The 23,555-nt window shown below is 43.2% G+C and overlaps 1 protein-coding gene across 1 annotated transcript in view; it reads left to right on the top strand.

Moving 5' to 3' along the window:
• Positions 1 to 15,409: 15,409 nt before the first annotated feature.
• Positions 15,410 to 23,555, top strand: part of piwil2 (piwi-like RNA-mediated gene silencing 2) — a 60,816-nt gene continuing 52,670 nt past the window's right edge. Inside the window, exons 1-5 of the mRNA XM_036599059.1 lie at positions 15,410 to 15,637; positions 16,339 to 17,421; positions 18,069 to 18,320; positions 18,479 to 18,575; positions 20,472 to 20,577. Coding sequence (XP_036454952.1) covers positions 15,410 to 15,637; positions 16,339 to 17,421; positions 18,069 to 18,320; positions 18,479 to 18,575; positions 20,472 to 20,577 — 1,766 coding nt within the window. The remainder of the gene's footprint in view (positions 15,638 to 16,338; positions 17,422 to 18,068; positions 18,321 to 18,478; positions 18,576 to 20,471; positions 20,578 to 23,555) is intronic.

Raw genomic sequence — 23,555 nt, 5'->3', positions numbered from 1 at the left:
TAAACAACAACAACAACAACCAGTATACAGCAACTGAATAAACTACAATAACAAGTAGCTGATTGGTTGGCAGCCTGTGATGACATCATCTAATTTTATTAATTTCTTTCCTCGCTTTCTGTGTTATCTTTGTAACGACTCTTCATAGCTCTTTTTTAATGTATCATAATTTAAAAATTAAATATGGTTATAAATGTTGTGTATTGTGATGTGTGTATTGTGGAAGTGACACTTTGTGAAGTATCGCGATGTTATTTGATTACTGCCACATCGCACAGCCTTAGTCAGAGGTACTCTTATATGTGCTGCTACACAAAAGAGACAGTTTAATTAGTTTCTCAGCACTTTAACTTTACTTCTCTCACTCGTCTCCCCTCTTTATGACACATTAACATTCTCAGAGAGGAGCTAATCACAGTCTGGAGCCAATAAATTAAACTGTCAGCGCTGATCCTCCCCTAAAAAAAGCCCTTTGATCTGAAACTGAGAATAAACCGCCGTCTGGATTCCATAACCCCGCCCACGCTGCTCAGACGACTGGTTAATGTCCAAATTTAATCAATTATCAGCTTTAATAACTCATTTACTCCTGTTTACAAATCTACACATTTGATTATTCGTATTATTCAGATTACTCATTAGCATACGGACTCACCTGAATATGTATATGTAAATGTGGTCACTGGTCATTTATTGTTGTTATTGTTTTGTGATGTGTTCTCTTAAAACTTTCCACATATAATTCTCTTCTAAGTAATGTTTTATAATGTTCCATAATCAATAATCACATATTTCTTATCACAACATGTAGACAATTGTGTTTTTCAGATAAAATGATCTGTACAGCTGCTTATTTGGGAAATATGCACATATTTGTTAAAAAATATTAACATTAAAATAAATATAAATACACAAATAAAGGATATTTTGATTTGATGGATGTGACTGAGCTTCCAAACACCTCCTCGAGGAGGTCCAGTATTTATAGTTACCATCCAGTATCTGCTTTATCTAATCAATACTTCATTAAATTAAATCAGCTGATGGAAGTGAACAGATCCATGTGATGCTGAACTCCAGTGAGAAGCCAGGAACCAAACCTGTTCTTCTAACCTACATCCTCCTAACTTTACTCACAACACCACATTCTGACTACTGACTGCTGTATTTATGATTATAGCATCAGAATGAACAAAAATATAGTGTTTTTATGATAAATATAAATTTTAAAGCTGTACTATGTAAGGTTTGGGGATTTGGAGACCTTTGTACATATGAGCAGCCCCCTTACTGGGGCTGAAATGTTCCCACAACCTGGGCTGAAGTGTCCCCCCCTACCTTGGATAAGAAGCCCCCCTGTACCTGAGGTGAAATGTACCCCCTTCTCTGGGATGAAATGTCCACCCGACTTGGGATAAGAAGCCCTACAACCTAAGGTGAACCCCCCCCCACCACCTAGGGTGAAATATCCCCCTACCTGGAGTAAGAAGCCCCACAGCCTGGGGTGAAATGTCCTCCCTACGTGGGTCAAGAAGCCCCCCTACCTGGGGTAAAATGTCCTCCCACCTGGAGTAAGAAGCCCCACTACCTGGGGTGGTGTCCCCCCTTCCTGGGGTAAAAAGATACCCTACATGGGCTGAGAAGACCCCTACATGGAGCAGCAGAGGTGCATATTAGTGAAGAGTGGTTGGATTATAATATGATGTGATTGTTATATTGGATTTATTTGTAAGTTGAATAATTTATCATAAATTAGAGGTTAAACTCTTGTGCTTTAATGTCTCTCAGCGCTGTGCAGCCACGGTGACGGTGCGCTGACGGAGTGTAATGAGAGGAGCTGAAACGTGTCGCTCTACAGTGCAGTAATGATGATGGAGGAGAAGTGAAGGATGTGAAGGATGTGAAGTGAAGGGCCTGCAGGGCAGAGAGGACAGCGTGTTCCCAGACTGCTGTAGGTCAGTCCTGTAACACAGCAGCTGGGCCAGATCACCCAATCTAAACCCACACATACCACTCCGCTGACGCTCGGCCGAGCTCCTCTGATCCGGGTTTTGGTTCAGGCCTGTGGGCGGACCAGGGTGAGCGGTTTGCTTTATGCAAATTTGAACAGTATTTGCAACTGATGTGAGCTTTTACAGCACAAAAGAGCCAAAACTGTTGGCAACAACTGTTTATCTGAGCAGTGAGTGTGTTTCGCCAGTAAAGACACAATATAACACTGGAATAAACACAAACAGAAATACAGTAGTCATAGTGTGCCGTTATCTGTAAAGGTATGAATATGTAGGTCAGAAGAACATCGTTAGAAGAACCCAGGTGTGGTACCTGACTTCTCACTGCTCCCCTGCATCATATGGAACTGCTCAGTTCCATCAGCTGATTTAATTTAATGGAGTATTGATTAGATAAAGCAGGTATTGGATGGTAACTGTAAATACTGGACTTGTACTATAGACCTAATTTACAGTGAAATTTAACTGAACCACATGTACATTTAATGCATTTGTCTATTTTCTTTGAGCATGTTAATTTGCCTTTAGGTCAAAACAGCACAATATATCTAACACAGACTGTATAAACACAATATGACTGATTATAACTGTGTGTAAATAAAGTCTCATGTTCACTCATGTTCCTTAATTCACATTCATTTTAAACATGTTTATTTACTCCTCAAAGACACTGGAACAGAAGACAAAACTGACACTGGGACAGAAGTCAGGACTAAGACTGGGACAGGAGACAGGACTGACACTGGGACAGAAGACAGAACTAAGACTGGGACAGGAGACAGGACTGACAGTGGGACAGAAGACAGGACTAAGACCGGGACAGGAGACAGGACTGACACCGGGACAGGAGACGACTGACACTGGGATGGGAGACAGGACTGAGACTGGAATAGAAGACCGGACTGACACTGGGACAGGAGACAAGAATGACACTGGGACAGAAGATGACTGACCTTGGCATGGGAGATGGCACTGACACTGGGACAGAAGACAGGACTGACTCTGAGACATGAGATAGGACTGACCCTGGGACAGGAGACAGGACTTACACTGGGGCAGAAGACGACTGACACTGGGATAGGAGATGGGACCGACAGTGGGACAAAAGACAGGACTGACACTGGGATAAGAAATGGGACTGACACTGGGACAGAAGATGACTGACACTGAGATGGGAGATGGACTGACACTGGAATAGAAGACAGGACTGACACTGGGACAGGAGACGGGACTGACACTGGGACAGAAGATGACTAACACTGGGATGGGAGATGGGACTGACACTGGGACAGAAGACAACACTGACACTGAGATAAGAGATGGGACTGACACTGAGCTAGGAAATGGGACTGACACTGAGACAGAAGACAGGACTGACACTGGGACAGAAGACGGGACTGACACTGAGATAGGAGACGGGACTGACACTGGGACAGAAGACGGGACTGACACTGAGCTAGGAAATGGGACTGACACTGAGACAGAAGACAGGACTGACACTGGGACAGAAGACGGGACTGACACTGAGATAGGAGACGGGACTGACACTGAGCTAGGAAATGGGACTGACACTGAGACAGAAGACGGGACTGACACTAGGACAGAAAACGGGACTGACACTGAGCTAGGAGACGGGACTGACACTGAGCTAGGAGACGGGACTGACACTGGGACAGAAGACAGGACTGACACTGAGACAGAAGACAGGACTGACACTGAGCTAGGAGACGGGACTGACACTGAGACAGAAGACAGGACTGACACTGGGACAGAAGACAACTGACACTGGGATAGGAGACAGGACTGACACTGGGACAGAAGACAGAACTAAGACTGGGACAGGAGACAGGACTGACAGTGGGACAGAAGACAGGACTAAGACCGGGACAGGAGACAGGACTGACACCGGGACAGGAGACGACTGACACTGGGATGGGAGACAGGACTGAGACTGGAATAGAAGACCGGACTGACACTGGGACAGGAGACAAGAATGACACTGGGACAGAAGATGACTGACCTTGGCATGGGAGATGGCACTGACACTGGGACAGAAGACAGGACTGACTCTGAGACATGAGATAGGACTGACCCTGGGACAGGAGACAGGACTTACACTGGGGCAGAAGACGACTGACACTGGGATAGGAGATGGGACCGACAGTGGGACAAAAGACAGGACTGACACTGGGATAAGAAATGGGACTGACACTGGGACAGAAGATGACTGACACTGAGATGGGAGATGGGACTGACACTGGAATAGAAGACAGGACTGACACTGGGACAGGAGACGGGACTGACACTGGGACAGAAGATGACTAACACTGGGATGGGAGATGGGACTGACACTGGGACAGAAGACAACACTGACACTGAGATAAGAGATGGGACTGACACTGAGCTAGGAAATGGGACTGACACTGAGACAGAAGACAGGACTGACACTGGGACAGAAGACGGGACTGACACTGAGATAGGAGACGGGACTGACACTGGGACAGAAGACGGGACTGACACTGAGCTAGGAAATGGGACTGACACTGAGACAGAAGACAGGACTGACACTGGGACAGAAGACGGGACTGACACTGAGATAGGAGACGGGACTGACACTGAGCTAGGAAATGGGACTGACACTGAGACAGAAGACGGGACTGACACTAGGACAGAAAACGGGACTGACACTGAGCTAGGAGACGGGACTGACACTGAGCTAGGAGACGGGACTGACACTGGGACAGAAGACAGGACTGACACTGAGACAGAAGACAGGACTGACACTGAGCTAGGAGACGGGACTGACACTGAGACAGAAGACAGGACTGACACTGGGACAGAAGACAACTGACACTGGGATAGGAGACAGGACTGACACTGAGCTAGGAGACGGGACTGACACTGAGACAGAAGACAGGACTGACACTGAGCTAGGAGACGGGACTGACACTGGGACAGAAGACAGGACTGACACTGAGACAGAAGACAGGACTGACACTGAACTAGGAGACGGGACTGACACTGAGACAGAAGACAGGACTGACACTGAGACAGAAGACAGGACTGACACTGGGATAGGAGACAGGACTGACACTGTCCCGTCTCCTGTCCCAGATTCCACCCTATCCCTGTCGCAGTGTCAGTCCAACTTGCCACATTTTTTCTGGTGTCAGTCAGCCGAGACGATGAGTGTCTGAAATCTGCCTTTTTAGCTTTAGCACTGCCTCTATGAGGCCAACATGGAAATGTGACAAAAGCTTATACTCCCACCAATTAGCAGGACTATCTGCATCCCTAAATCACCACACTTGCTTCTCAAACCACATGCACTTCTTCTGAAATCTCTAATGGACTTATGTGGCTCCTGAGACTGAAAGACACTGTTATCTTTAAAATTTCATTAAAAAGGAAAACAATAGGGCTGATAATGTATCTTTAATGGCTCTGATTAACGTGTAGCATGTTGTCAGTGCTGATCTCTATAGGAGGAAAGCAATTTTTTCCCTGATGAAGGATAACAGATGAAAACCTGTTCAGCCAGCACCCTCTAATTAGTCTCATCCTCCTTTCTGATTATTGGTCGGAACATCCTGTGAGCTGTCACTGTCATTTTGTATCTCTGAACATTATGCAGAAAAGGAAAGGCCTAATCCAGAGGATATCTCCATTAATAAGGACAGTTTCTGAAATAATACAGGCTGTTCTCCTTTACATAATGTGCTTTTTGACTTTTCAGTTCTCCAACACTTAGAAATAATGGGTTTTATAAAGGTGAGTACTTGTGGAAATTGGATATGCATAAAATATAATGCAAATCACTTCATTATTATGTGATTGCACAATATTTACAGAAGGATTTTGGAAGCTATTTCTTGTTAGGAATGATTGGCAGTGAGCTGAAGCTGCCAATGCTTATGTAAATTGCTGTGTCTACGGCATTGTAATAAAGGCCTGACAGATCTTGAGCATGCAGGACACATTTTTGTTATTCTTTTCATCTTTTTTTTGCTGTGTTTATGGTCACTTCTGAAGGAAACGCTGGGGCGGAACTTACTGAGCAATCAGTCCGGAAGAATGAGTCATTAGATTAGCTGCTCCTGGAGAAATCAGCTGGACAGACAAGTCTACGAAAACAAAACAACCTCAGGGGAACAAGCTATGTTCAAGATACGCAGGATAATGATACCTTTAATTCCAAACCGACCATAATGGAAGGTTTTAAACAGCACAATCAGATGGCATTGTGGGCCCCCCGTGGGCTATCGGAGGAAAACAAGCTAATATTGAGCATTCTGCAGGAGCAATAGCCACAGCAAAGTCTTCCTCTTTACTAAAATAAGGCGCACTCTGTCCATACACTGTAAAAAGTGTTACCAGGTTGAAGTACATTAGACTTAAAGGGCCAGTATCACACAGTATTCCTATATTGTTTATTTTCTGAAGACATCTGTGTACATTTATGCACCAAAAACAGTCATAATTCATTCTTAAATGACCATTTTCAGCCTCTCTTTATCCAGGCTGTTATTGTTACTGTGCCTATAAGACTGATGTATGTAAATTAGCTCTGTTCTGATTGGCTGTGCTGCATTGCAACTCATTCAAGAAGCAGGCTTAAACACTGTAACCCTATATACCTGAATAACTATAAACAGGGTGAGTAGGCAGTGTTAACTTCTGTAGGCTAAATATGCAAATATATGTAAATGCACTGCTTTTTGTGACATCATAAAAATAATAAATTCCAAGCGAGCTATTTTGGCAGGTTAGCTTCCATATATGGACTGGGGATGTGAATGGTACTTCAAGCCCCACCCATTCAGCCTACAGCAGTTTAGCTCCACCCATTCAGCCTACAGCAAATTAGCTCCACCCATTCAGCCTACAGCAGTTGAGCCCCACCCATTCAGCCTACAGCAGTTAAGCCCCACCCATTCAGCCTACAGCAGTTAAGCCCCACCCATTCAGCTACAGCAGTTAAGCCCCACCCATTCAGCCTACAGCAGTTTAGCCCCACCCATTCAGCCTACAGCAGTTAAGCCCCACCCATTCAGCTATAGCAGTTAAGCCCCACCCATTCAGCCTACAGCAGTTTAGCTCCACCCATTCAGCCTACAGCAGTTTAGCCCCGCCCATTCAGCCTACAGCAGTTAAGCCCCACCATTCAGCTACAGCAGTTAAGCCCCACCCATTCAGCCTACAGCAGTTTAGCCCCACCCATTCAGCCTACAGCAGTTAAGCCCCACCCATTCAGCTACAGCAGTTAAGCCCCACCCATTCAGCTACAGCAGTTTAGCTCCACCATTCAGCTACAGCAGTTTAGCCCCACCATTCAGCCTCTATTTCACAATAATAGCACTTACAGTTGTCTAGGGCAGATCTAGCAGGGCAGAAATTTTAGAAACTGACTTGTGGCAGAGGCAGCATCCTATGAAACGACCCATTCTACTGCCAGTGTTTGTCTTTGCAAGGCCATGTGCTTGATTTTATAAACCTGTTAGCAATGAGTGTGGCTGAAACACCTGAACTCACTAATTAGGAGGTGTGTCCCAATACTTTTGGCCATATAGTGTAGGTGTTGGCTCTATCTGTTATTTTAACAGATATTATTGCTGTTAAAATAAATTCACTTTACAGGAAAATTTAACTCTGTTGTGCGATAATTTATAGAGACTTTATTATGACCATCTCTGGTGGAGCGTTCATCATGAAGCGTTCACACAGTGTAAAGAGCAGCTGGCATGTAAACAATATAATAATATATGATAATATTTTAAAAAGTGTTGAGGTTTTGATATAACAGTGACGTGTGAAATGAAATAATGACTGAGGTTAAAGTGCCGAATGTTCAGCTTCAGTTTGAGGGTATTTAAATCTACTCTGTGAGATCAGTAATCACAGCCTATTTTTATACACAATCTCCTCGTTTAAATGGACCATAAGTAATCAGACAATTAGCTGCTCAGCTGTTTCGTGTCCAGCTGTGCGCTGCTGCATGATGAGTTCATGAACAAGAGAGTTAATGAAAGTCTGGAGCTCATTCTAGATGTGTTATTAGCATCTTGGCCTCTGGAATGTGATCGTTACTGTTGTGTTGTAATATGATATATAATATGATATATATTTTTTCTGATTGGCTGCTGTGTATTGTGCCTCAGTGTGCCTTTGTCTGTGTCATGAGTCATTTATGAATGAGCCTGAATTGCGAGTCATTTAAGGGCCAGTCTGGGCTGGGTGTCATTTTAGGGCGAATACGAGTCATTTAAAGGTGAGTATGAGTCATTTAAGGGCAAGTACGATGCACAAGTTATTTAAGTTTGAGTCTGAGTCATTTACAAATGACTGCGAGCCAATTAAGGTTGAGTGCAAGTTGTGAGTGCAAGTTGCAAGTAATTTCAGGGCAAGAACGAGTTACGAGTCATTCAAGGCTGAGAATGAGTTGTGAGATATTTAAAGCTGAGAAAAAGTCGTGAGTCATTTAAGGCTGAGTATGAGTCGCGAGTCATTTAAGGGCAAGTATGGGTCATTTAATGCTGAGTATGAGTCATTTAAGGGTGAGTATGAGACATTGATGGGTGAGTACGAGTTGTGAGTCATTTAAGAGTAAGTCGGAGTTGAGAGTCATCTAAGGGCAAGTACAAGTTGCGAGTCATTTAAGGCTGAGTATGAGTCGCGAGTCATTTAAGGGCAAGTATGAGTCATTTAATGCTGAGTATGAGTCATTTAAGGGTGAGTATGAGTTGCGAGTCATTTAAGGCGAGTTGGAGTCGAGAGACATCTAAGGGCGAGTACGAGTTGCGAGTCATTTAAGGGTGAGTATGAGTCATTTAAGGCTGAGTATGAGACATTTAAGGATGAGTATGAGGCATTGAAGGGTGAGTATGAGTCACGAGTCATTTAAGAGTAAGTCGGGGTTCAGAGTCATCTAAGAGTCATAAGTCATTTAAGAGTGAGTATGAGTCATTTAAAGGCAAGTATGAATCATTTAGGTGCGAGCATGAGTCGCAAGTCATTTAAAGGCGAGTGCGAGTCATTTAAGGGTGAGTTTGAATCGCGGGTCATTTAAGGGCGAGTCCGAGTCAGGCGTCTGGTCATTATGCAACTCGAATCCCCATCTTTGGTCTATACATTCCTGCTATAGAAAAATATCTAACATCATTAAGAATTAAACACTTATGATGGCACAGAATTGAATTGAAGCTGAAGATAAATATCCAAAAATCCTCCCAGAACAGGATCAGAAGGTCCAGCAGACGCAGATCACAGCACAGAGATATGAAGTCTATTAATAATATGTACATTTTTCATGCAGTGTTGATGCAAATAGTCTAAATTTAAAGGCACTTTAACATCATAGTCATGGCTCCATTTTCAGAACAGTAAAAACTGAGTCAGAGTCCAGATTCTTGAGTGCGGCTGAAGCGCAAGAAAAACAACGGTTATTCACCTTGGCAACCGCACCAGGATCAGAGTTTAGGCCTTTACCCGGAGCATATGTTAGAACAAGAGACGTTATAATACAAAGCAGCAGGGAGGGAAAAAGGGCAAACAGCCTAAATATTTTAGCAGGATGAACATCGTGCCCTGCGAATATCAAAGTCTTTGCATGTTTAAATTGTTTGTACATGTTTTTTTTATCATTTTTTTTCTGCGTAGCACGGTCAACATGATTTGAATACCAACCAGACTCGCTTTCCTATTCACTCCGTGGCAGCAGAACATTTCTGCATGTGTTAAAATAAAGGGGGCTTCAGTGCGTCGCCGCCTTTGTGTACGAGTCATGACATTACTGCCCTTGTTGGCCAGGGGCAGCGGTGACTCACCTGGCCTGATGGAGGTGTTCTTCAGGTTAGAGCGATGTGCGCAGCATGCTTAATTAAAGCGTTAGGCCTGGGCTTCTTTAAAGCACTGCAGCCTATATAATTCAATAGAGAAAAGAAATCCAATTATAATGCAAACTATGCAGCCGTCGCCATCAAGGGCAGGTGACCCCGCGGATGATGTAAACCTGAGTCACACTGTAATAGACGACCTAAAGCCTGCGGGCACAGCTGCCACAGCTGGCTTTGAGTCCGGCACGTGGGTCTAGCCCTCCTGTATCGACTCATAATTGTGCAAAATTAATCACCCCGTTAACCATCTTACAGTCTGAATGATATTTAGTGCTGAAATGTTAATTGGCTCATTTCCCAAATAGCCGGACGGAGACAAAAAAGGAGACTTTTTGCAGCACAGCTGTTTAATTTGATTGAAATCTGGTTGATATCTGAGGATAATACTGATTATTAATGCTGCGTGTGGCTGTCAGTGAGTCTAAACAGCAACGTAGGCTAATCATTCTGAAACTACAGCGCTGATAATAATGAAATTAATGAGGAGAAGAGCAGTAAGCTGAATAATCTATCTCACTAGGTGCCTCTGCAACGGTATTAAAGCTGTATTAGCACTTATTTTAATTAAAGGGCCCATATCATCGAGAACGGATGTAAACAATGTTAAAGTCACCATTCACCACCCAGTCCATACAGTGCATATGTGGAAACTAACGAGCAAAAACTTCATTAAGAATTAAACTTAAAATTAGGAGGACACAGAATTATAATTCTAAGAATATCATAAAATGTATCTCCCAAAATCTTCCCAGAGCAGGATCAGAAGGTCCAGCGGACGCAGATCACAGCACAGAGATATGAAGTCTATTAGAAACGTGTATATTTTTCATGCAGTGTTGATGCAAATAGTCTAGATTCTTGCGTGAGACTGAAGCGCAAGAAAAACAACGTTAATTCACCTTGGCAACTGTCAGGACCAAGAGCTATTTTCTTCCTTGCCCAAAGCCCCGACATATGATGGTTTTTAAAATCTAAACCATTCTGTGCTGTGGTTCTGTTCGAATTATTGTCTTAATCACTTACAAAAATAAACAAAAATAAAATAAACAAAAATAAAAAGGTTATTCAACCAAAAATAAGAGAAAGTAGAATAAAAGACTTCAGCTGCTGAGTTCTTGTGGAAGGGAGAAAAAGGGCTTCTTTATTTCAGCATCAGGTGGCACAGGGTCTCGAGAGACCCCAACTGCGCAAATGCAGTGTTCCAAACAACAGTTTACACCATTTATCAGGGGTGGTTTGATATCCCCCCTGCCTTACTTCTCAAATTTTATATTAGCTCATTCTCTAATAGGTGCATCTCTTCGTCCATCGCATGATGAGCTCACTCCTCAAAAGTGGCTTCAACAGGTTTTTACCAGCCTGCTCGACCTTTCAAGGTCAACTTGCCCCTCTCTTCACTGGGTCAGTAGGTACACACAGGCCTGTCTGTGAACCCAGGGCATTTCCAGTGTCTAGAATCTCCTATGCAGACAGACTAAGGCCGACCCTCTGTGAGAGAGTTAATATTCTCTGTTAGGCAATACTTCCTATTTGGTTATTGATTACAACATCTAATCTATTTGATTACTGATTAAGGGAATATTTATTCAAAATCTTCGTCACAACCGCACGAGGATCTGAGTTTAGGCCTTTACCCAGAGCATATGTTAGAACAAGAGACGGTTTAATACAAAGCAGCAGGGAGGGAAAAAGGGCAGACGTGAGGTCATAAGAAGTGTTTCGTCTCCGAGTGCTTTAATAAAGCACAACACAGGGCAGCCAATCAGAACAAAGCTCATTTACATACATCTGTCTTAAAGGTACAGTACCAAAAACAGCTTGTTTAAGTCAGGAGAGGTTGGAAAAGGGTCATGTAGAAATGAATTATGACCATTTTTCATACATAAAAAACACAAATGTTATAAGTGGGCCTCAAGGAAAAGAATAAACACAAGAAAAATGTAGTATATGGGTCCTTTAACACACTGGGGCTCCACTGCACCTGATCCAGCTCATCTGCTGATTATCCAGCCCTGCACAGTGCCCAGCCCCCCAGCATTGGGCTGTGAAGCAGTGGAGCTGGGTTCTCTGGAGTGATGGAGCTCCATCCAGTACCTCTGGGATGAGTTAGTGATCCAGAACTGACCATCCAACATCAGTACCTGACCTCAATCAAATCCTCACAGCAATGTTCAACATCTACTCTAAAGCCTTCCCAGAAGAGTAGAGGCTGTTACTGCAGCACAGACTCAGTTTTAACACCTTCATTACAGAAGAAACTCCTGACGAAATGATGAATATTCAACCAAAGCCGGGCTCGACCTGCCTGCATCAGCCTTCACTGATTCCGGTAATCACTGCATTCACTGTGCACTGATTCTATTGATTAAAGAGTTTATAGTCGTGAGCGCAGAGAAGCAGAGAGTCGCTCTGCACAGTGAAACACTCACTCTGCACTGCCTCCCGCGCTGCAATACAAACACTACAGAAATACTCAGTACTGCTGAAGAGAAAGTACAGAGCCCTGACGGTGACATGCTGATTCATTTTTAATAAGGCATGGCCATGAATTAATAGATTGAGGCCAGAATTTAGGTTTCTCTTAACACGTGGCCTCAATATAGCAATTTATGACCTCAATATAGTAATTTGTGGGCTTGTTACATTAACTGGTAACTTCAACATATTAATTTGTGGACTCAATATAGCAGTTCATGTCCTTAATAGAACAATTTGTGGCCTTAATATAGTAATTTGTGGCCACACCATAGCAATTTGTGGCCTCAGTATAGTAATGTGTTGCCTCAATATCGTAATAATTTGCCTCAATGTTGTAATTAGTGGCCTTTATATATTAATTTGTGGCCTTAATATATTAAATTGTGGCCCCAATATACTAGCTTGTGGTTTCAACATAGTAATTAGTTGCCTCAAAATAGTAATTTGTGGCCTCTATATAGTAAATTGTGGCCTCAGTTTAGAAATTTAGGGCCTTAATATATTATTTATGGCCTCAATGTAGTAATTCAATCTGAAGGACCATTTCACCATGCAAAGAACCATTTAAGCATGAAACGGTTCTTGGTTCTGTATAGAACCATTTCATTTTTAAGAGTGCAGTGCATTGTGGAGCTCGTATTGATGGTGACTTTATTTTCACCTGGAAGAGTAAAGAATACGCTAAATTATCGTTAGCTTCAGCTACGAGTGTTCTCAGAGACAGGGGAGAACACCCTCGAGTACCATTAGGTCCATAGAACCATTTCTTGCTTAAATGGTTCTTTGCATGATGAAATCGTTCTTCAGATTGTGGCTCTGTATAAAAAGAAGGGTTCTACTGTTACAAGCTTGATACCCGAACAATACCAGAGCCCTTTTTGGTGCTATATAGAACCAACACATTCTCCGTCAATCTGAAGAACCATTCGACCATTTTGAACCATTTAAGCATGCAGATAGGTATATAGAACTAATGGTTCTAAACGGAACCACTGCCTTCACTAAAGAACCTTTGAAGGCAGGCCTGAATTTAAATTATTGCCGTTCTGCGTGCAAAAGGCTATAGTTTATAATCACGTGGGCTTCACGCTCGAAGTCTCGCGGATTCACACTTGAACTTGTGATCCGGATTGAGGCGGTTACCGCAGCCAGTGATGCACGAGTTCTGGAGTCGACTCCGACTCGCTGCCGCTGGAATCGACTCCTCGACTCCACTTCTTTTTAACAGGTTCAGCTCCGGATCCGGAGATGAAGCGACACAGCAGAGACTAAACCAGCCTAACATTTACCGGCTTTGAGTGGCCGCAGCTCACAGGTGTGTCGAAAATGAAGCTGAAGGGCTTCGTGTTCGCCAGCCTCTTATTCGACTCTTCCGGTCCACCTTAAGTATGTAGCAGTTACCTGGGTGGCCGCATCACCATTTAAGGTGGAACGGAAACCTAAAAAATTAGAAAAAACGAAGCAAATCTGATCTACGCTTTGTGAAAAACATAGCTAGTTTTTGCTTTTCTTTCCTACTGTTTCGAGTGATTGTTTACTACGATCCTGACCCTAGGAAAGGGAAGATCGAAAACGTTTCTGTGAGCAGAGTTTAGCATTGTTTATAGCTGCTAACTAAACAAACACGAATCAAACTCAGACTTCGATTTATATTCGCCTCAGTCAAAATGTCGATTACGATGAAAAAAAACAGTCGAAGTGTCGACTCCAAGCATTTCGACTCTTAGAATCATTGGCCTTGAGTCGCCCCTGACTAACAGACGTGCTGGAGTCGAAGAATCGACTCCTTCGGAATCGACTCCCCATCACTAGATTGAGGCGGGAACTACAGGTGAGCGGCTAACGGAGACAGCGCAAGCAAACTGACGTTAAAATAACAACTCAGGGCTTCATAATTAGTTTTCATCGACTAACAGAATTTGAAACTTAGTATAAGTTACCTAACTAGTAATCTAAACACAAAACTGCGAGAAAAGTTCGACGGTTTGTCCGTTTTTTAAGTTTATTTGTGTAGCTAACGTGAGGGTGAGCTTCGTTAGCTAACGTTAACCTGGCTGGGTTTCCTGTCAGGGTTGGACTCACAAAGCCCCCAGTTTTGGGTTGCTGTTGTGCATTAAGCGCTTTTAAGCGCGTTTCATCCAGTATTTTCGGGTTGTTGTGATGCTAAACGTGTTGGACGTGTTGGACTTGTAAAGAGTGGTTTAGTGTGAAAGGGTTGACTGTAGAGACTCATATCAACATAAGTACAGGGTGTCCCAAACAAACTGACCACATTTGAGTATCTGAGTAACTACATGTCCTGGCAAACGAAATTAAACAGGCTTCATGTTGAACAACACAAGATTTATTTATCAACATTCAGAGGGATGTAGATTTGATAATCAATTCCACAGCTTCACACATGTACTATCTTCCGATACTGGTGGTCGTCCAGACCCCTTTGTCCTGCACAGACAGCCTTCCTCTTTGAACTGTTTGTGCCATGTCCAAATCTGCTTTCCAGTTGGTGCATTTGTACTGAATTTTCTGGAAAATCCACGCTGTGCTCTCGTTTGACTGTGTTCGAGCAGATTCTAACACACTAAACGCCTTTTCATTTCTAGTGAACGCCGTTCTTCACCCTGAAAAACAAATTTGAGATCATTTGAGGGAGAATTGGCTGTTATTAGACTATGAAATGATGTCAGCCCTGTATGTATACAATGGACCATTTCACAGCAAACCACTCTGAATGACTCAGACACTGAATTATGGGGAAAGTGTGGAATTTCCCTGTAATGTGTGTTAAAATTAGATTAACTTTTATAATCAATCAATTTAGGACCATTCTTGTTCATCCGTTCATCATGAGATGTTCGCACAGAGTAAAGGGCAGCTACACTCACAAGTGAATAAAATGATAGATAGAATAAACCTAACTAGTGAACAGATAAACAGGCTGGTATCTGGTCTATGGAATGGGATCTCTTGGATCTCCTCTTTTGTTTATTCTAGCAGGTTCTGGATTGAAGAGTACAATAAGAGGAGATGGATCCAAACAGACCACCTGGGGCCGCGCGGATGCCCTGGCTCCAGCCGGCCGGAGGTCGCGGTTTTCCTGCGGATCAGCCTCCTGTGGGTCGAGCCCGAGGTTTGGCCGTGGCTGCGGAAGAGCTGGATGCTGGGAGAGGTCGAGGTAGAGCTTCTGCTGCGGCTCCTGAAACCCCAGCGTCACCGTTCGGGAGAGGGGTTCAGCTTCCAGTCACTGAGACTCAGGTAGGGTTGATCATTGTCGTGATCCCATTGTGTAACAGTGCAGTGTGAGATTTAGGAGAACGATTGTTGATATTTTAAATGACCAGATCTGCCGCAGTTCATCAGCATAATCAGTGATGCTGACGCTGAAAATGCATCGACATGAATATTTTAAATGGAGTCATTATGTTTAATTATCTGTTCTGCCTTTTTGAAATGCTTTAATTGAAATAACAGACTTTTCCTTGATGCCGCTGTGTAACTGCTGCGTGCTCCATTAGTCTTCAGAGGAATGGAGAATGTGCTGTATGTGGTTCTGAATAGCACCAAAAAAGGGTTCTTCTTTTATTACAAGCTCGAGGGCTTAACAATAGCAGACCTCTTTTTGATGCTATATAGAACCATTTTCAAAATCATTCTATATGGAACCATGTAATGCACATTCACCGGCAATCTGAAGAACCATTTCACTAACTATTTAACTAAAGAACCCTGAAGAACCGTCTTTTTTAAGAGTGTGTTTTGACAGGATATGCAAAATGTCAAAACCAAGATTATGAATTAAAATATTGGTTCCGCACGCTTCAGTGTTCCGCACGCTTCAGTGTTCCGCACGCTTCAGTGTTCCGCACGCTGTAGTGTTCCATACGCTTCGGTGTTCCGTACTCGAGTGTTCCACATGCTTCAGTGTTCCGCACGCTTCAGTGTTCCGCACGCTGTAGTGTTCCATACGCTTCGGTGTTCCGTACTCGAGTGTTCCGCACGCTTCAGTGTTCCACATGCTTCAGTGTTCCATACGCTTCGGTGTTCCGTACGCTTCAGTGTTCGATACGCTTCGGTGTTCCGTACTTGAGTGTTCCGTACGCTTCCGTGTTCCGTACTCGAGTGTTCCGCACACTTCAGTGTTCCATACTCTAGTGTTCCGTATGCTTCAGTGTTCCGCGGAAGAGTCTTTAGTGTTCCGCACGCTTCAGTGTTCCGTACTCGAGTGTTCCGTACTCGAGTGTTCCGCACGCTTCAGTGTTCCGCACGCTTCAGTGTTCCGCACGCTTCAGTGTTCCATACGCTTCGGTGTTCCTTACTTGAGTGTTCCGCACGCTTCAGTGTTCTGTACGCTTCAGTGTTCCGTACTCGAGTGTTCCGCACGCTTCAGTGTTCCATACTCTAGTGTTCCGTATGCTTCAGTGTTCCGCGGAACAGTCTTTAGTGTTCCGCACGCTTCAGTGTTCCATACTCTAGTGTTCCATATGCTTCAGTGTTCTGCGGAACAGTCTTCAGTGTTCCGTACGCTTCAGTGTTCCGCACGCTTCAGTGTTCCATACGCTTCGGTGTTCCGTACTTCAGTGTTCCGCACGCTTCAGTGTTCCGCACGCTTCAGTGTTCCGTACTCGAGTGTTCCGCACGCTTCAGTGTTCCATACTCTAGTGTTCCGTATGCTTCAGTGTTCCGCGGAACAGTCTTTAGTGTTCCGCACGCTTCAGTGTTCCGTACTCGAGTGTTCCGCACGCTTCAGTGTTCCACACGCTTCAGTGTTCCGCACGCTTCAGTGTTCCGCACTCGAGTGTTCCGCACGCTTCAGTGTTCCATACTCTAGTGTTCCGTATGCTTCAGTGTTCCGCGGAACAGTCTTTAGTGTTCCGCACGCTTCAGTGTTCCGTACTCGAGTGTTCCGCACGCTTCAGTGTTCCGCACGCTTCGGTGTTCCGTATGCTTCAGTGTTCCGCACGCTTCAGTGTTCCATACGCTTCGGTGTTCCGTACTTCAGTGTTCCGCACGCTTCAGTGTTCCATACGCTTCGGTGTTCCGTACTTCAGTGTTCCGCACGCTTCAGTGTTCCGTACTCGAGTGTTCCGCACGCTTCAGTGTTCCATACTCTAGTGTTACATATGCTTCAGTGTTCCGCGGAACAGTCTTCAGTGTTCCGCACGCTTCAGTGTTCCGCACGCTTCAGTGTTCCGCACGCTTCAGTGTTCCGTACTCTAGAGTGTTCCGTACTCTAGAGTGTTCCGCATGCTTCAGTGTTCCGCACGCTTCAGTGTTCCGCGGAACAGTCTAAAACCTAAAATAAACTGCAGGAAAACACTGAAGGGAAAACCGATCCATCCGGGGAAGCTGGAGTTTGGAATACTGACGGTTCAAACTGATGACATTTTTTCTTATTTCTTTAAACTTATTGGCCCAAATATGACCAAAGAAAATGCATTTTGGTTGCTAGGCAGATTTTGCTGAGTCAAACCAACCATCACATCCTATATGACTGAGTATTTCAGCAGTAACTGCTGAAACGCAGGAAGTGCTGAAGTTCTGTGTGGAACGCCGCACTCGTACGTTACAGATAAATACTTGTAAACAGTTTGAGTTATGTGTCCTGTTTTAGTTGGATTAAGTGAAGCCTAAGAGATTATATGTGTGTATATGTTTTTATAAATGATGTGTTTGCTTTATTGCCCAGTCCCAGCCTCAGGTGGGCTTCGCGAGGGGGATGCCGGCGCCGGTGGAAGAACAGAGGCTGGGAAGAGCGAGAGGGTTTCTGCTGTCTTCTCTTCTGCCTCAGGTTGGAATAGGCAGAGGGATGTCTCTGTTTGTGGAGCCTCCTGCAGAGCCTGCACCTCCCGTTAAGAGTGAAACGGAGCCATTACCTGTACCTGAGGCCACGCCCGGTCTACAGGAAGAGAAGAAGGAAGAAACCCCGCTGCCAGTTCAGGTGAGTGTGATTGTGATAGTGGGCTCCTGTAAACGTGCACTACAGAACAAGGGTTTATTTGTGTGTGTGTGTGTGTGTGTGCGTGTGTGTGTGTGTGTGTGTGTGTGTGTGCGTGTGTGTGTGCGTGTGTGTGTGTGTGTGTGTGTGTGTGTGTGTAGGCTGATGTCCCCGGTCCAGGATCGTCATTGGTGTCCATGATGAGAGGAATGGGCATTGAACCGGCCACAACATGGGGCAGAGGAGCAGTTTCTGTTGGTGAGCTGGCCTGAAAGTCCAAAGTTAAAACCCCAAATTAAATATATTATCAAGTGTGCAGGTTACGGCCACCTGTTATGACGGACGGGCGATATATACGGGCGAACATATTGTACCGTGATACTTTAAGACAGTTTTGACCATACACATGATACGCATCACGATATTTAGTTTTTCCAAGATTTAATAAATTGGAACCGACAAAACAGAACCTTTATTGCCACATATAAAATTACTATAACAATAATACAACTAATAATAAACAAAATAGTAATAATAATAAACTACAGTGATTTTTATTCACTGTTCTATTAATTGCTCTGCACTAAATCCAATTAATCAGTCCTAATTATGCTGACCTTGTAAAGAAACTATTCTTTAACCGACTGTACCCATGATTTGCGCACGTCTGTGTGTGTGTGTGTGTGTCTGTGTGTGTGTCTGTGTGTGTGTGTGTGTGTGTGTGTGTGTGTCTGTGTGTGTGTGTGTGTGTGTGTGTGTGTGTGTATACATATAAATATTTGTACATATGTGAATGTGTGTGTTTGCATTAATGTAGGTCATATATATTCATGTTTTCAGTAACTGATTTATTGAAAGTCTTTAATGAACATCACATTTAAATAATCTAACATTGAGTACTTAATTAAACATTTCTAAAAACTATTTCTTGTTTTGAAAGTTATTATTGCAAACATGTACATTTGTGGCTGTTCCTTCTCTTTAAATGACGCACACACAAAAGCTTATACTTATGAGCTTATGAGCTAATAGCGCCCCCTGCTGGAGAAACGTCAGACTGTTAGATGTTCTGTGATTGATAGAATCTTGTCTGCATGATTTATATTGTAAAAAATCGAGGTTTTCTGTTGCTCTGCAGTTCAGCTGTAAATACCAGTGTGAAAGCATGAAGTTTTATATTTTCGTAATTTTACAGCTCATTTGAGCCATCAGGACACTTCAGGCTTTTTCACACCAAGAAAGTAGCCCAAAAAAAAATCGATTTTTAACGTAGTGGGACCGTCGCACCAAGTCCGAGCTTTTTTTTGTCTTGTCTAAACAGTCTGAAAACGCAGGAAGAAGGCGGAAGAGGAAGAAGAGAGGCATTGCTTGAGTAGCAGCAATAATGATTAATTTATTTTGCTTTTAAGCCCTGCAACCAAACGCTCACAGCTCATACAAGACCGCCTCCTACAGGAGCCGAGGCAGCGTCAACGTATATGTACGTATGTGTGGCATTTAACTCTCTATTTTATCGAAATATCGTGATGCATATAAAATATTTTGGAGTATTGCGATACAGTATTTTTGCCACATTGCCCATGTCTAGTCATTAGCAACAGAACCTAATAGTTTGCAGTTCCAGATTTGGCTCTGCTACAGTTACAGTAAAGTACTGACCATCATTCAGAGCCTTTCAGCTGTGGTCCGCCACGTTTTCTTTAACCTCTGCATTTTTATGCATTTATTACATTTCTTTGTCATATGTGCTGTTGTGCTCTGCTACACGCCACAGTGGGGTCCTGATGCATATTTGACATGACAGCGGAGCTCTGATTGGTCAGCCTGACTTTTAACGCATCTGTACAACGAAGAAAATCGAAAGAGGTCTGCTTAATAATTCTGCGCAGCGTCGCAGTCCGTCAGTTTTGTACTCAGTGTGAAAGAAGACAGTAATATGTGTGTGTTCGTCTGACAACTTGTTTTTTTCGTCCATAAAAATCTGTCTTGGCTTTTAAGTTGAATAGGAAATTCTGAGAGTCACATCCTGGGACCCCCAGCATGGTTTTTAATTGTATGTGTGTAACTGACTTTGATTTGTGAATCAGTTTAAAAGCTATCAGGAGAGAATCGTGATGTGTGAAGTCTAAGTGTGTGTTTTACTCTCTATTAAAGGACGCGGGTCAGTAGGTGAATTTGCGCCCCCTGTGCCCGGTGTTGGGTCTCCATCAATAGGTGGAGAAGAAACTGCCCCCGAGGGTGTGATGCTGCGTGGCACCAGGTAAAGTCTAGTTACTGTTGATTATTGTAGAAATTGACAAAGCAAAGTTTTTTTTTAAACGTTGTGATGTGAAAGGGTTGGATTTCTTTACAGTGGTGGTGATAGGAACCAGGGGTCACCATGACTACAACACTAATATAGGCATTTTATTTACTATCCAGAACCATGGAAAATAGTGGAATATCTGAAAGAATACTTGTGAATATTAAAAAAACTTACTTGTCACTTAAACATTTCTGAGGCTTTATGTACCAAAAACAGCCATAATTTTATTTTTACATGTTCGTTTTTCAGCTTTCCTTTATCCCTCAGGATTAAACAGACTCTTATTACCGTACCTGAGATATGTAAATGAGCTCTGTTTTCATTTGCTGTCCTGTATTGTGCCTTGTTAAAAAAAGCTGTTCTGGCTGAAACACTCCTTTTAGCTCCAGAAGGACTGGGCAGGGCTGAACCGCTGTAGGCTACATAGGCGGATACATGTAAATATGATGGTTTTTATGATGTCACAAAAGCATGAATGCCAAGCAGGCGGTTTTGTAGCTGAGTTTTATGTACGGTCTGTATAGACTGCAGTGGGTGGTATGTTTGAAACTCAAACTGCATTTACAAATAAATTGTAAAGGCATTTTTTATGGCGTGTCCTTTAAAGTAAATGTGGCATCAGTGCATATAAATGCGTACAGTGTCAGTTTGGGAATTTAAATAGCTGATTAATTGGGAAGATTTAATCAGTGATATTTGTAACAACCGGGAGTTTAGAGTGAAAGCTGCGGTGCCGCAGACAAGCCTTTTACATTAGAGAACAGCTGCAGTACACGATCAGCTTCTTTACAGCTTTGATGATTTTGAATCCTTCTGGAATTGCCTGCGATTCTTTGGATTTAACGCACTCCAGATGCATAAACTACCCGTCAAAAGTTAAAAGGGGAGACCTAGTTTTTCACAATAGGGCACAACACAGCTATTCTGTGTAGTTAAACAGATTTAAAGGGGAGCGCCACCAGTTTTTCTAAATTTCTGCATAATTAAATGGTTGAGACGTAAACAGTCGTTCAGAGTGGTTTGGTGTGAAACGCTCTGTTCTAGATAAACTTACCGAGTCAGAACTGTTCACAGTGGTGGTGATAGGAACCAGACGTCCACCTCTAAAAGCTCCCTCACAGAAAGTTCCTACATGAAATGGTTATGAATTCACTGCCTGACGTCTGAGACACTGGATGTTTTTACATGCAAAGATTTCTGCCAATCCGATTGAATACAATCTGAATACAGATTCAGACTGAGGTGTTTATATGCTCACTCTATTCAACAATGTGATGGAAAATCTTCGTTTACATGCTCACTACAACTAATCTGATGCAAAATGACACGCATGCGTGGAGTAGCGCTTAGAGTAAACGTTACCATGACAGCGATCATCACGTGAGTCCAGTCAGAGTGAGATGAGCAGCAGTGAGCAGCGCTTGTGTTTTTAATTGCTTTAAAATGATGTCAGACTCAGGAAAACGTCCTTCACATGTCCTTATTAAAGAAGGCCGAGAGGAAGACGTCGTGTTCTGAGACACATAAGCTGGACGTCCGTCCCACCGCCGCCTTTTAAAGATCAGAGCAGAAACTTCGTCTCCTCTGCAGACCAGTTTCTGCTCCGCCATGTTGAACGGTATAAACTCTCACTATGACGGGACGAACATGATCAGAACGGACTTAAACTTTCCGATAGGGAATGTAATCAGATACAGACGTTTACACGGATATTATTCTTCTATTTAACAGCCTCAATCGGGCTAGACTATTCCGATTGAGGTGTTTACATGGACGTATTCTATTCCGATTGAGCTATTAGTCGGATTATTAACGGATTATCAGGCTGCATGTAAACGTGGCTAGTGAGTGCGTTTACATGCACTCAATAATCTGATAACTGCAGAAGATCTGATTTTGTCAGTAATCCGATCAACACCTTTATATGCAGTTGAGTAATCAGATAATGGGGAAACTCCGGGTCTGCATGAGTCAGACAGTAATCAGATTTCTGCTTTGCAACCAGCCAATAAACTCACAGAAGAAGACGCGACGTAAACGTAACGTAAAACTCAAACTTCATGTTGTGGCTTTTTTTTTTAAACATTGCGCGACTTCAGCTGAAAATATGAACAAACATCATCTAGAAAATCAAGAATATTTAAATCCTTTATTTCCTGTTTGGGTTCTCGCTTATTTCTGGTACCACCGTCTGATCTCGTGCATGCGCAGACTGAGAAATCCGAAAGAAATCAGAGTAAGAGTTTACAGCACTGAGAAATCTGATTACTGAGCTAAAATCCAGCCTCTTTATCAGATTTCTTAATCGGATTTCTAGATCGGATTATGGTGTTTACCGCTTGAATAATCGGATAAGTGCAGAGATCTGATCATGATTGGTGCGTCTCAACGCACTCGTTGTTTTACGATAGTTCTGAGATGAGGTGCGGTTATGTTGGAAAGCTTGTCTGGTTCAACCAGCAGTTTTTGCATCAGAGGTTTTGCCAGAGCTTTTACCAAATATTACCTCGTTACATGTCAGAACCAGCCCCCCCAGTCTGAGCTTATGGGGTACATGGTAATGCTATGTTCACATGTGTGTGGCAAATCGGACACACAGCGTTCGGCAGAGTGGAGCGGTGAGCGGAATGATCCGCGGAGGGGTGTTTTATTTCTTTTTATTTATTTATTTATTTATTTATTTATTTATTGGGAGCCACAGATGCCAAATGTCTCGTTGTTGACATTCAGACGGACCCAGTCCCAGCATTACACAGCACAATATACGAGTGCAGAGATGAGAAAAGGCAAAACCAGAAAAAAAAATCTTTAAAGGGCCCATATCTTACGTTTTTCTCACGTTAGTCATGTTTACAAGCAGTCTGATAATCTGTTAATAATCCGACTAATCGGAATAGAATACATCAATGTAAACACCATTCAGAATACAGTGT

This window comes from Colossoma macropomum, unplaced genomic scaffold (genome assembly GCF_904425465.1).
Source record: "Colossoma macropomum unplaced genomic scaffold, Colossoma_macropomum, whole genome shotgun sequence".
Taxonomy (NCBI): domain Eukaryota; kingdom Metazoa; phylum Chordata; class Actinopteri; order Characiformes; family Serrasalmidae; genus Colossoma; species Colossoma macropomum.
This window is presented reverse-complemented; position numbering and strand designations above follow the sequence as displayed.